Raw genomic sequence first — 13055 nt, forward strand, 5'->3', positions numbered from 1 at the left:
CGTCGACTCCTTTTCAAGGGGAATTTGTTTCTCATTAACGTACGAATGCTTATTGACGATTGTTGAAATCTATCTCGGACACACAGCAAACAATCAAATAGTTTGGCAGGATTGTACGATTTTCACTCCGAAAACAATAAAATTTGATATTCTAGGGACGGAGGCACGAAAAAATGACTTATTCAGGCATTTTTTGGTCTCTGTTTGTAGCTTCGAGACTTTCCACGCAGAGCAAGAAAGCTCTCAGCTTTGGAAAATTTTTTAATTGTTTTCGGGTGGGGGTAGAATGTTGGAATAACTAAAATTTCGAACAGGTAAAATCTCGAGCTCATATAAACTTCGAATGATGATGTGCAGACAGATGAATTCGCGACTAGAGCTTTGAATGTCGAAAATAAATAGAATAGAATAGAAACGTCGACTAAAATATCGTTTTCCCGAAAATTTGACTATCACTCTTCCAATTCATAAATTACTACGATCAGCAATACTGTGAATGTTCATTATTTCGAAAATATAACAACGAAAGACTCAATATTACTGCGGGGTTGAAATACTGAAACACCAAAAAGTCGAACGGTCAAAATGGCGAAACGTTAGAAAGTTGAACGATCGAAACAAAGAAATGCAGCGGAGCTCAAAATACACGCGTCTCACTCACTCGCTTACTCAGACCGGTGATCTCCAATTGCAAACATCGCCATTTTGACTTTCGCCTTTTCGAGCCATCGCTGTTCTGCATATCTACGTTTTGTGGCCTCGAAAAATTCACTTTCGATTTTTGCTACTCTATATATTCATATCTATAAAAAAACACTGTCCATTTTGAATTCGAAAATATGAACTTTTGACATTCGTATGGAAATATAGATTTTCGAGTAAATACGAATTCAAAGAAGGAATATTCGGTTAAAGGCGTAATCTGCTAAATAGTCGATCGGAAATGAGAATTTCGAATTACTTATTATTCTCCAATCTGATATTACATAATTTTGAAAATTTCGAAATATCGAGCGTTCTAAAATTTGGTTATTTGGCATATTTCACCCTGCCCTCGTTGTCATCTGCGAGCCCGATTTTTCTGTCTTTAGTCATCTTATGTTTCAATTTTAATGATACTTTATCGCACTGTTCCAGATATCTCGTAACCGGTGGCCTGATCGACAGAATATCTCGTCACAGTCGGGCCCTCATAGAGACCGATTTCTTCCTGGATCAAGATCGCGAGTCCCCAGTCTTATTGGCCTCGTACGATCTCTTGGGTCGCATCCTTTCTCACCTCAAACGTCATGCAAGCGAAAATGGATCAAGCCCCGTTTGTAACGGAGAAACGGCTTCCGTCGTGACGGAACAAACGACAACGGCAGAATATCACTTCCTTCACAACCTCGAAACGACCGAAGCGGCTGGAGCAGTCGGCGCGCTTTACGCCACTTTTGCACTCACATCCCACAACCAAAAATGCACATCCCCGACACCCAATCAATCTGCTAGTTCGTTATTTGCGAAAAATCTGGCCCTGACCATCCTCAGGTTACTGCGGACCATCGGCGAACTCGACCTCCGAACGTTGCAGGTGAAACTCGGATCATTTCATCTCACGAGTTTGTTCAATGGTTGCTGAAAAAAAATGTTCTTTCGTGTCTGCTTTCCTTCGCAATTCTCTCAAAACTCGACAGACTTTTCTTCCAAATTCTCAATCGAAAAATCGTTGTCAAAATTCCCTGAAATTGTTGTTTTAATTCGTCTAAAAATCGAAATTTTTCACGCCAATTATAGTTCACCTGTTTCGTTACTTGAGCTTTACGATAGTTTCGGGCGAACGGGGGGGGGGGGGGGGAAGCATTGATGGACACGATGGAAAAGGATGTACCGCCGAAAATGGTCATTGAGTGCAGAAGTAATGTGATTAAATATTAACGAGAAGGAGGATCGATGCTCTTGATCTGTACAGGGGATATAAAAGCCCTTTTGACCTGGTGTACGGGGACGACCCCTTTCGATATTTTCGTCAACTCCCATACCACTCGGTCGCGTTCTCTGTGGCACGATCTTTCAATCACTGCGAGTGAAATTCAATAGACTCGAAGCGATTTTCAGCATCGGTTTCTTCGTCGAAGTAGCACGATAAACGTGAAGAAAAAAATGAATTTTGTGGGGATCGATCAAGCGATATTCCAGCGTGAGCAATAAATTGATTCCGGGAACATCAGTAATTCCGGTTTTCAATGAGCCGTCCCATTGGCTATCGAAGCTCGGGTCAATCCAGTCGTAAATCAGTTGCTCCCGAACGTACATTTTTCTTATTTTTTTTTCTCTTCTAACATTAGCCACGAGGGTGGCTCGAATTTATGATGGAGATATCACGCAGTGGGTGGTAGCGAGATACAGAGTGGCAGAGTGCCAGATAAAAATATGAAGAGAAAAGGAAAATAAATGCGTGTACTCTTTTGGGCAGCAGGGGAAGAGGTTAGCCAGCATCATGGCGGGTGATGCTGCGGCGATCAAACCACGAATTGAATCGAAACGGCACCTCGCGCCCACCATAAGGCTGCGTTAGTCCTCGTAAGGGATCGAAAGACCAGCGGGGTTGCCCCGGCTCTATTATCCCGTGGGACACTGTGGAATCCCGCGAGAGATCACTCGATTATCCCTCGTTGCTCTGCTCTGAAAACCCGCAGACGTATCACAATTTCTTCTCCCTTCCTCTCTCCTGCTCCCTCGCAGGCCCCGCTGCCTGTCTCTTCTCTGTGAGCGAGTCTCTCGTTAGCTAGCAAGACCAGAGACAAAACCTGGAATATCAAACGCACAAGTGTGCAGCTCTATTAACTATTCTCTTTGCTATGCGAGGAGGCAAGACGAGCCTCCTCTCCTCGACTCTCTTTCATCCTCTTCCTTTTTTTCCTGCTCGACTTACCGCAGCACAGTCTCGTTAACGAAGGACCGAGCTTCGTCGACCTAGCAAAATATCTCTCCCAACAAATTGCGCCTTTCTTCCTTATGACTTTATTGTTCCCGGTTAGCGGTTTCGTTCTGCTTTTTTAACGTTTTTAAAATTCTCCTTTTTTCTTCTTCCACCCTCTTTTGTTAACGCGCTCTTTAATTCGGAATAATTTTTTTCATTCAGGCTCATATGATTTATTTATGATTGCAGAATTTACTCGGCTCCGAGGGCACCAGCCTTCAATGGCGACTCATCGCGAGTCACCTCATAACCAGATTCTCCCGGGACCCGCTCGTCGAAAAAACCGATATTTCCAACAACGCCGGACAACAGCCGGCCACTTCGACACAAATTCTCGGCGAACTTCTCATCGTACTCGGTCACTTCGCTGCTAACAATCCCGACAATCAGGTAAGCCTGTTTGTTTCAGCTTACGCGATCTTTCGTCTCGTAACCCAATTTCGAGGAGTAACGAAAAAAATGACACGAAAATCTTGAGCTCTCGTAGGAAATTCATAAATTTTGGCTGAGCTACGAACCGGAGTCGCTCTTCGTAACAAAACATTGGACGAATGTGATTACGATTCAGGTGTGATTGCGGGCACGTTGGAAGATAGGGACTCAACAGTTTATCAGAACGAGACACGCCGCCCGCTTGTGGAACACACAAAAAGGATCCTCCGAATAAGCACGAAACGTTTGGAGTTTATTGACGCGCGGTTAGTTACAGCTACGAAATTCCACGGACCAGTTGGAAAAGATAATGAGAGATTTGAGGAGTTTTTGTCCTCGGTCTGTTAATAACGAAGCTCGTGAGTTATACGAGAAGATGAGAAATCCACTTTGCATTTGGGAATCGTTATACATAGGAGAGAGTCTCTGAAAGTCCGTTTTGTTAAACCCTCCTCGAATATTTGATCAGCAGTTGTTAATGTACTGGAGAAAAAGTGAGAGCGTTGAGAGCGAGGGGGGCAGAAGAGACGTTCTTCAAAGCGAGATAACGCCACATAACTCGAATATTCTATTCGATCTTACTGCGATTTCTTCGCTTATGGCTCTCCAATTTCTACTAGAGGATGTTTTACGGTGGCGAGATATCTCCGAAGAGCGAGAGACGAGGAGAGAGAGAGAGAGAAGGAGAAAAGACGGTTACGGGGTATGGATGGACGAGGGAATGGCCACCACTCACGTTGTAAGTCTGTCTCTCCATTTAGTCTTTCCTCTATTGGCGCCACCGACTCATCTCGGCTCCGTTGGCTCTTTCGTGACCGCGTGCGCACCAATGAAGAAAAAACAAGGCGCCAAGGTGTTATCGTCAAAGTTTCAAATTCGAAGAGTTGAGTCACTCCTGTGTGAAAAAGAGAAAAAGCCTGAGGACACGAGAGGAGGAAAGGGAGTGGGAGAGAGTTGAAAAAAGGAATGAAATCAACGAGGAGGAACCTCATGGTGGGGGGCGGGGGGAGGGACATGAAAAATTTGAGCTCAAAGCGACCGATTCGAGGGTTCGTGTTTCGAAATAAAAAAAAGGTGGCGCTAACTCGCCTCGCCTTTCTCCTATGTTCCTCGCACTCGTATCCCCATCGAGGCGATTGCCAAAAGTGTGAATCGCGCCAGAGGCTCCCGTAGGACTTTGGCGAGATTAAACTCAACGAGGCTAAAAACAGAGAGAGCGAAAAAAAACATTGCCAGCCGAAGATACGCGGAAGGTACGCGGAAGAGGGTTGAACCGAATCGAGCGAGTCTCTGTGTTTATCCACGTGAAAAATCTCTTTTGTATGCAGACTGACTCAACTGCTGGGCTACACACGAGTCAGCGGGCTTTCTCTCGGCGTAATTCGTAATTAATAAAAAACATTTCGTAACAGTCGCTTCGGAGAGAGAGAGAGAGAGAGTAGAAGATACGAGAATTATCCTCGTCCAAGGACAACGTGGATTTGATAAAACAACACGAATTTTGAATTCTCCGAGTGAAGAGATGAAAGAGAAATATTTATCGTGCATCCGATTCATCGACTTTGGAGCTCAGAATAGATTCGTCGTCGTGCTAATTGAAGAGGGAAAATAAACTTATTATATTTCATAAAACTGTGCTGTTCGACGCAGCTTTCATAACCGTAAAATCGTTCGATAACTCAGCTGCAATGTTGCTTTATATCCTATAAATACCAACTACTATGACGTATAATAATAATACCCACGATGTCATAATTAACCGGCGAAATAAAACGAACAAGTTCGTATTTTTAAATCGACGACGCGGTTATTAACCGTGGTGGAACAGTGTCATTCTCCGATGCATTTATCCAGCAGCCAAAGAACTGCAGTTGCCGATGAAATAACGAAGAAATTGGGGAAAGCAACTGGTTAGACACAACACACTCAGCGTGGACCTCCCATCAATATGCGAGGGAAAGGAGATGGGAAGAGAGAATAAGCGAGAGAGAGAGAGAGAGAGAGAGAGAGAGAGACTGAAATGCTGTCAAGATATATTTACTTGGTTCCATTCCATATACGTCGGTGGCGGTCCTGATGTCTGATGCCACGCCACTTACATCGTTTTTCGTCTTTCACAGTGTAACGCCACTAGACTCGTCATATATATTCGGTTGGCTGTGCCTCACTTGGGTAACACTACGAACGCGGGCACGCGCGCTCTCCTCCGTGCGTCCAAATACACGCTGAGTACATCTCCGACGTCTCGGGACATTCATCTCTCCTCGGATTTTAAGACCCTCGTGTGGCTGACTGCCACACGACGAAATCAACGAGGATTTCACCCTCTTTTACTCCGTTGGCTTGTCCTCTCTCTCTCTCTCTCTCTCTCTCTCGCACCGACTTCTTCCGAGTCTCCAATAACGAGGCGACGAGTGTTCCAACCATTCACTCACTATATTTTCATCACTCGTCACCTATAATGGGAGTTTAGAAAGCGCCGGGCAATAAAGTCGTGCCAATCGTGTACCGAGCCTTTAGAAGTTCTTTCTCTCCATCTCTCTCTCTCTCTCTCTCTCTTGCTCTCGCTTTTTTTCAATCTTTTCTTTTAAAGTTGCATCCGATGTATGCCAGTTCGGAGCAAACTTTTGCTGGGCCACAGAAAATTATGTTCTCTCGTTTGACAGGACTGTTTCCTCGCTTAATGGACCGTTTTTCGTTCAAGAGTATCCGAACACATTTTTTATCATTTCCCCTTCCCCCACGTATTTGTAGTACCACCCACTTTTTATTGTCGTGCTGAAATTTGCACACTTGGGTGGATACAAACTTTTTCTCTTTCTCGCCTGCTTGAAATTTGCCTGTCCGTTTCGGCCGGTCAACTCAATAATTTACGATGAGAAATTTGACGTTTAGGAAACGCGACCACTCGATAGACTTTTTTCTTTCAATGAGCCGGAAGCATGTTGAGTATTCTTCTCTCGTAGGAAACACCGCGTACCGTAACATTCACTCGCTTTAAATAATACGAGAATCATGCGGGTTACATGACTCTGTAACGATTGCCCGTTGGACGCAGGTGCATTTCATTGCTGTATTTCGAGTTAAGGGACACTTGTACTATTAACGTTGTTTCGCAGGTGATCCGGAACTTCGGGAGCTCGTTACGCGCACTTTTGTTTCCGCGACACCTGGTCGATCCCTTTCTTGAGAAAAAGAGTTATTCGTCTCTTGCGCCTCGTTCGAGATACTCGCATTTTTCCTCATTCCCATACCTTTAGCTTTCCCAAAATATGTTTAGTCCAACTCGAGATCGGAAATGCACTCGAAGGCTCGAAAAAATAAAAAAAAAAAGATTTTTTTGTCGCGTATGGAGTTGGAAAACTTAAATATTCACTGTGATATTTCTTCTGTACGAAGCGCTGTTGAAAACGCTAATTTCAAGAGCAAATATCTTGATAATTCAATACTCAATGTTTAAGATATTATCACGAATGATGATTCAGCAATAATAGAAAAAGGATCATATAATTATTCGTCTTGAGCAGTTTGTCAAAAGTTCGACCTCGATTCGAGATTGAAAATGACCCTCGAACTACTGTGTTAAAGTGAAAAAAATAGTTGAGCCACCGCAGAGCGCGAGCATTAAAATGGAAAAGTTATGTTTCCGAGCCAAAACGAATTGAAAACAAGATGAATCAAGTACAACACAATAGTAGAAAAAAAGTCAAGCAGAAACAAAAATAACAAGACTTTTAACTGTTTTGTTTTCCATTTTTTTTTCATTGCAGTCGGTTCTCCAGTCAGCCGGAGTGGGAGCCAGTGTTCTTCAGCAACTGTGCACTCTACCATTTCCGTTTTACGTCGATCCTCGTTTGTCATCGTTGACTCTACCAACGCTGCTCGTAGCCACGCATCGAAATCCCGAAGCGACGGCAGCACTTTCGTGCGAGTTGTCCTATCAGGCGAGTAAATCATGCTACTTGTTACACATCGCGTGACGCGAACCTTTTTCATTTACCCCCATCTTTTATTCGTTCCTCGGGATGAAAAGTACGATGAAACAAATAAATAGCGATATAAAAAGGCCTGGCTGTGTGATTCTCTTTCGCTCGGTTGCTTCAAAGACTTTCACGTTTTCCTCTTCTTCTTTATTTTACTTTTTTTATCTTCCACAGCTGCTAGAGGACTATCGAGTCTCGAACGAGGGCAAACAGCACCCCCTGATCCGCTTACTGAAGGATGCACCCAGCCCATGACATCTGGGACACCGTGCAATGGACGAACACGATTAGTTCATTATTTTCATCTCCCTGTGTCTCCATTTTCCCCATCGTACTCTTCTTCTCTCTCTCTTTCTCTTTCCCTGTTTCTCTTTCTCTCACGTCGTTCCTTCTCTTGTTCTCCTTTTGGTACACGCAAACGAACGAGCACAGGGGCACGAGCTGCACTCAAATGAGATGAAAAGCTTTCAGGTACTCACTTTTTCAGCTAGCCACTGTAATTTATTTCTGTTTAAGAATATTCACAGTGATTTTACAGTGATTAAGACTTCTAGCGGTTTACGTTGAGCTCGACGAGTTAACAATGACTCGGTACCGATTGTAAATCGATCCTGGCAACGTGCACGATATCCTCCAAGGCGCACTTGATGTGACTTAAATTGATCGAGGAACAATCGACAGTCGTGTAAACGTTGAATCGAATTGCCAGCACGTGCAATTACTTAATACGAGTAAAAACGAGGCGGGACGAGTCATCATGGAAATTGAATCCAAGAAACTTGCTGAACTCGCCGTCGAAATGGATGTAATTCCCTCGCACACTAACTCGATCAACGCTCACACTTAGCCACAATTTATTTGTACATTCGAGAAAGTAGTACTCTTACAATTTCAATAGAGAATATTCAGTATTGCACGATCGATTGAAAGCGACAGAATTATTTCAGTGGAAACGAAACGGACGTGTCGAGGGTCCGGAACCCTTCGACAATGCGCGCGAGGCTGATTATCGAGATTTCATCGATTCACACGCGAATAGATTTAATTTAATTGTGATTTTCGATTACCCGAGAGTGTTTGACAACTCGAGGTACCACGTTGGCTCACAGGCTAATCGATTTTCTAGAATCATTCTACTACGACCCGTCGAATCGCTCGTTTCGATGTTAAGTACCGCGGACATTTTCGCCACAGAGAATAGTCCACGGGCGATTCACGTTTTCTTTGTTTAACAAGCATCATTTTTGTTTATTCGCCAAACGACAATGTTTTAATTCCGAATTATGAAACGGGTTTTTAATTTTTACTTTAATTTCCTCATAGCGGCATGAAATGTTTGTTTTTGATTTTCGCAAAGTATATATATTTTTTTTCTTCTTTTAGAAACGCGAATTTAACGGATTTCGAATTTAATAGACATTTATTTAATATTTATATTTAAGTAGGTGCATGAAAAAGCTGGCTCTGCGACCACGAAACGATAAAATTGTAGGAAAAAGTTTCTCAGCAATATCACCAACGTTTTATCATATTTTTTTCCATTGTATTTTCGTTAACCTGAGTTTCGAATTGTTCGCGGCGTCCAAGTGTACTTTGTGCAATGTCCTGCCAATGCAATAATCATAGTGAAGTAGGTGTAATTGAAGAATCATCTCGTTTTTAAAAATCGAACGATGAAAATTACGAATAAATCTATGAAGTGAAGGAAAATTTGAAAAAAAAAAAAAAAACATTTAAATAGTGTAATAACGTATACGAATGATTGGAAAATTGCTCTTTCTCGTCATCGACGATTAATCGAATCACGATATCGTCGATGATAAGTATTGTTAGCAACATTGTAAGCGAGGATAATAATGATAAAATTGTATTTTTCTATCGTAGCTCGTAGGCGATCGAGCATAAATTATCGATAAGTACACTAAACACGTATTCGTGTAAGAATTTTGAATGTATTCTCTCTCGAAGAAGAAGAAGAAGAAGAAAGAGAAAAACAACACTGTGCACGTCGATCAGTTCAAGACGTTCGCTTTTCTTGTAACTCACGAAAATCGTTCACGTTGTTCGTCGTATGGCCGATCGAGCCACCGGAATTTCAGACAAAATTTTTCACTCGGTTTCTCCGAAAATACTACTTTGGCTTTGTATACAGAATTCAGTCAGATTGCGTGCGAGCATCAAAGACTTAAAAGAAATATTATATTTAGCCCGTTATCTTATATGCCTCTGGTAAAAATATTTTTAAGAGAATGCAAGAGAAAGCTAGTCAGGGAAAACAACAACAAATAAATGTGCTTTTCCGCTCTGCGTAAATGTATTTTTTACTTTTTGTACATTCATTTCCACCAAAATGTTATCCGAAGCTGCGTTCTTTATCCGACCAAGATAAAATTCTTTCTCCCACGGTGACGTCACTTCGTTTGGGAAAAACTCGTGAATTATTTGTTTTTTCGTTCAGCATTACGAAACGCAATTTTTCCACCGAAAATTCTTGCACTTTGGAGAGATATTCTCATCTCATAAATGATCTCTACGAATCGGGCTCGCGATTCACTACTGAAAATAATGATTGATAGCGCGTGAAAAGTGGGCGGCGTTGCGTAAAATCTTCGAGTATTTCTTCAATTATTTCCGAAGCAATCGTTAGCGAGCTTTTCGATAAAACGTATTCTCCGAAGGTTCGAGCAAGAGCACCATTTGGGAATCGACGCGTTGCTAAGAAAAAGTGCACACGATATATCGTTTCAGTGCAATCGTTCGGTTCGACCCTCGTGTGAGCAGGCCCGACGATCCATTTTCGTGCGAGTATAAAAAATGTTGAAAATCTCCGGGTACTTGAGCTTCGCGATGACGTACGAGTAGCATCGAAGCCATTTTTCCACCCTCTCTCTCTCTCTTTCTCCTCGTATTCGTCTGTTTTTTTCTTTCGTTGTTTTACTTTTTGTTCCGACTCGTTTTTTCTCTCTGAAAAGCGTTTTAGCGGAGCAGGGCCGCTATGGCATATAGCAATCGGGTGTATAAGAGAGTACTTTTATATTTCTCTTTCGTACGAGCTCTCGATCCTCTCTCTCTCTCTCTCTCTCTCTCTCTCTTTCTGGTCCTCTCGCTCTTTCTCGTTGCGGAGCGCGGGCGCGGGTGTAATCTATGGACGCACTTAATACAGCTGCTCTCTACGAGTCACTCTCCTCGTCGTGCTCGTTTCTCTCGAGGTTGGCGCGCGAGAGACGCGCGCGGTAGCCTTTTTGGTCCCTTCTTTCTTGAAACGCCACTTAGACCGACTGCATAATATATGTACATCGTACCTCGCAGTAACAGTAAGAACTTGGCTATACGTATATATAAATACATAAACGTTGAGACAATCATTATATACATGCACGTATTTACATCTACGTGGAGGCGGGAGTGTTGAAAAGTGGGAAAGGGCAGCAGATGCACAGTGGTACATCAGTTTGTCAGATGAGAAGCTACGCGCTTGAATTTCAAGAATGTAAACATCGCACTCCGGATTTAATCCCCGCGTGAATTTCGTCACGCGGAGCGCGAGGCTGAGCTCGGATTGTTGGCGAAACTTGAGTTCAACGCGGACAGCATGCCTTTCGCGATCTTAATTACGATTGAAAATTTCATTAGGATCATGACGAATGATGGAAAAATCTGGGCCAAGAGATTTCGAGGACCATCGCGATCATTATCGTAGTTGGAACGATTTACGATCGTTATTCAGTTTTCCTGTGAATGCAAAGCTTCGTTGAGTTTACAGTAATTGACGAAGGAGCTCGTGCGTTGTGACGCGATTAGTGCGAATAACGAGACCGTTTTTTTTCGTTCGAATGAACGAACTTTAAACAATAAACGCCGAACGATACTTCGTCTGAGGAATAAAAAAATGCTTGCGCGTTGTGACGCGCAGGCGGAATAATATGATCGAGGAAATAAAACGTAAACGGCCTCGGAACTCGGGCAACTCTTCCGCGATCCCTTTTTTTTCCACACGAGAGGAATACGTTGCCGCATTTCGTATTTACATAGATTCGAACAGGAATAAACGCACGCACGTGTACGTGCGCCCGCAGCAAATGTATTAACGCGTACGCAGACATTGCGATCGGTCTCTGCGTATATCGCGTACGAATGTGGAACGGTAGCCGGCGAGCCCGAGGAGGGCCATGCCTTCGGGTGTACGGATATCCATTACGCTTATTACAGAGAGAAACGGCCGCCACCGCGCCCCTTAACCATTCGCGTAGCGTATCCACCCACCCTTTTACGGGGATGAGCATCGATCGACACCCCGGACAGCCGAGAGAGAATACTCTGTCCGGTTGTTCGGTGCCAGTAGACATTTTATGTACGCGATACGCGTCAGTGTCAATGCTCTCATTCGTCATTTTTACTTCTTCTATCGCCCCTTTTCGGGAACAAAATCATTAGCTTATCGGCGTGTTAATACACACCTGTGCACGGCCGATGGGAATGTTGAATATCGAAGGAATTTTGACATCCAATCGTCATTTCGTTGCCGATTAATTAAAATTCAAAGGCACGCGCGGACGAATGGAAAAAACTAAAAACGATCGCGAAAGAAAGAAAACTGGCGAACCCAAAAACTGGCGGAAATAATAAAAATTTTACGTTTTGGATTAATTCTGATACAGAATTACCGAAAGAAGGAAAATTGGCGATTGAATTTTCAAACCTGCCCCGATTTCTCGACTCAAACATTACGATCTATCAACGAAACGAAGAAAATGGGAAAGAATGAAAAACATCGATAAAACTTTTATATACGTTTAGATTCATTCTGATGCACGACCCTGAACTTTTCGAGGCGCATTTTGTTATAAAAAATGTGTTCACGTCATACCGGCCTAGAGACTTCCGTGGGCTCGTCAACTCGCCGAAATGTAATCCGCACTCTGTCAACATATGTTCTATCCATAGAACAATACATTCTATATAAACCAAATCGAAATTGGATCCGTTTCCCCAAGTTGGGCGACCCTTTACCTCTCGGAGGCCCAGCAGTTTCCGCGAGCATTACGAGACGCTCCCTGCTCTCGTTATGTCTCTTTCTCTCTGGCGAGAGAGTTTCGGATGTGGTGGGCTGCGGCGGCGAGGCCGCGCGTATATACGCATCGTGAAGAAACGAAAAGTGAAGAGAACACGGCGCCGTACGAAACTCGATCACTGTTTGCAGTTCATCCCCCGCGTAACCGAAGCATCCCCATCCCCGAGCAAACACTCGCTTCCTATCTCCCACTTTCTCTCTGCTCTCGTTCTCATTCCTCTTCGTCTCTGCGCGCGGCAGTGTACCGGGCTTTGTTCCAGGGGGTAGTTATTCTCAAGCCATAACGCACGTATATATCTATCTAAAATATACGTGAATAATTTTTCAAGCGTGGATCACACGAGTTTACGGGAGATAAATAAAAATAAGCGGGCGGCGCGGCATCCAACATCGGAGCTGGCTCGTTCCCCGGTGCAAAACTGTATCGAACACGAAACTCGATAATAGGACAAAATTACGATAATACAATCAACCTCTGCGTATCCACCGAGTTTATTTTTAATACCCTTTTTGTTTTTATTACTGAAAAAAAAGGTAACGTCCGCCACGAGAAAGGAAGGATCGTGGCGTGGGGGCAAAAAGTGACAAAGTGACGGGAGAATGA

General features: G+C 43.4%; 1 protein-coding gene across 5 annotated transcripts in view; it reads left to right on the forward strand.

Moving 5' to 3' along the window:
* Positions 1-9693, forward strand: part of ssp3 (short spindle 3) — a 35574-nt gene extending 25881 nt beyond the window's left edge. For 2 of the 5 annotated variants that reach the window (XM_043423243.1, XM_043423244.1), the window contains exons 11-14: positions 1138-1576; positions 3155-3355; positions 7168-7341; positions 7555-9693. In XM_043423243.1, the coding sequence (XP_043279178.1) occupies positions 1138-1576; positions 3155-3355; positions 7168-7341; positions 7555-7635 (895 nt within the window). In that variant the 3' untranslated portion in view covers positions 7636-9693. The remainder of the gene's footprint in view (positions 1-1137; positions 1577-3154; positions 3356-7167; positions 7342-7554) is intronic. The other 3 variants (XR_006261494.1, XR_006261493.1, XR_006261495.1) reach the window with 3 other exon arrangements.
* The last annotated feature ends 3362 nt before the right edge of the window (positions 9694-13055 follow it).

The sequence above is a fragment of the Venturia canescens genome, chromosome 7, assembly GCF_019457755.1.
Source record: "Venturia canescens isolate UGA chromosome 7, ASM1945775v1, whole genome shotgun sequence".
Taxonomy (NCBI): Eukaryota; Metazoa; Arthropoda; class Insecta; order Hymenoptera; family Ichneumonidae; genus Venturia; species Venturia canescens.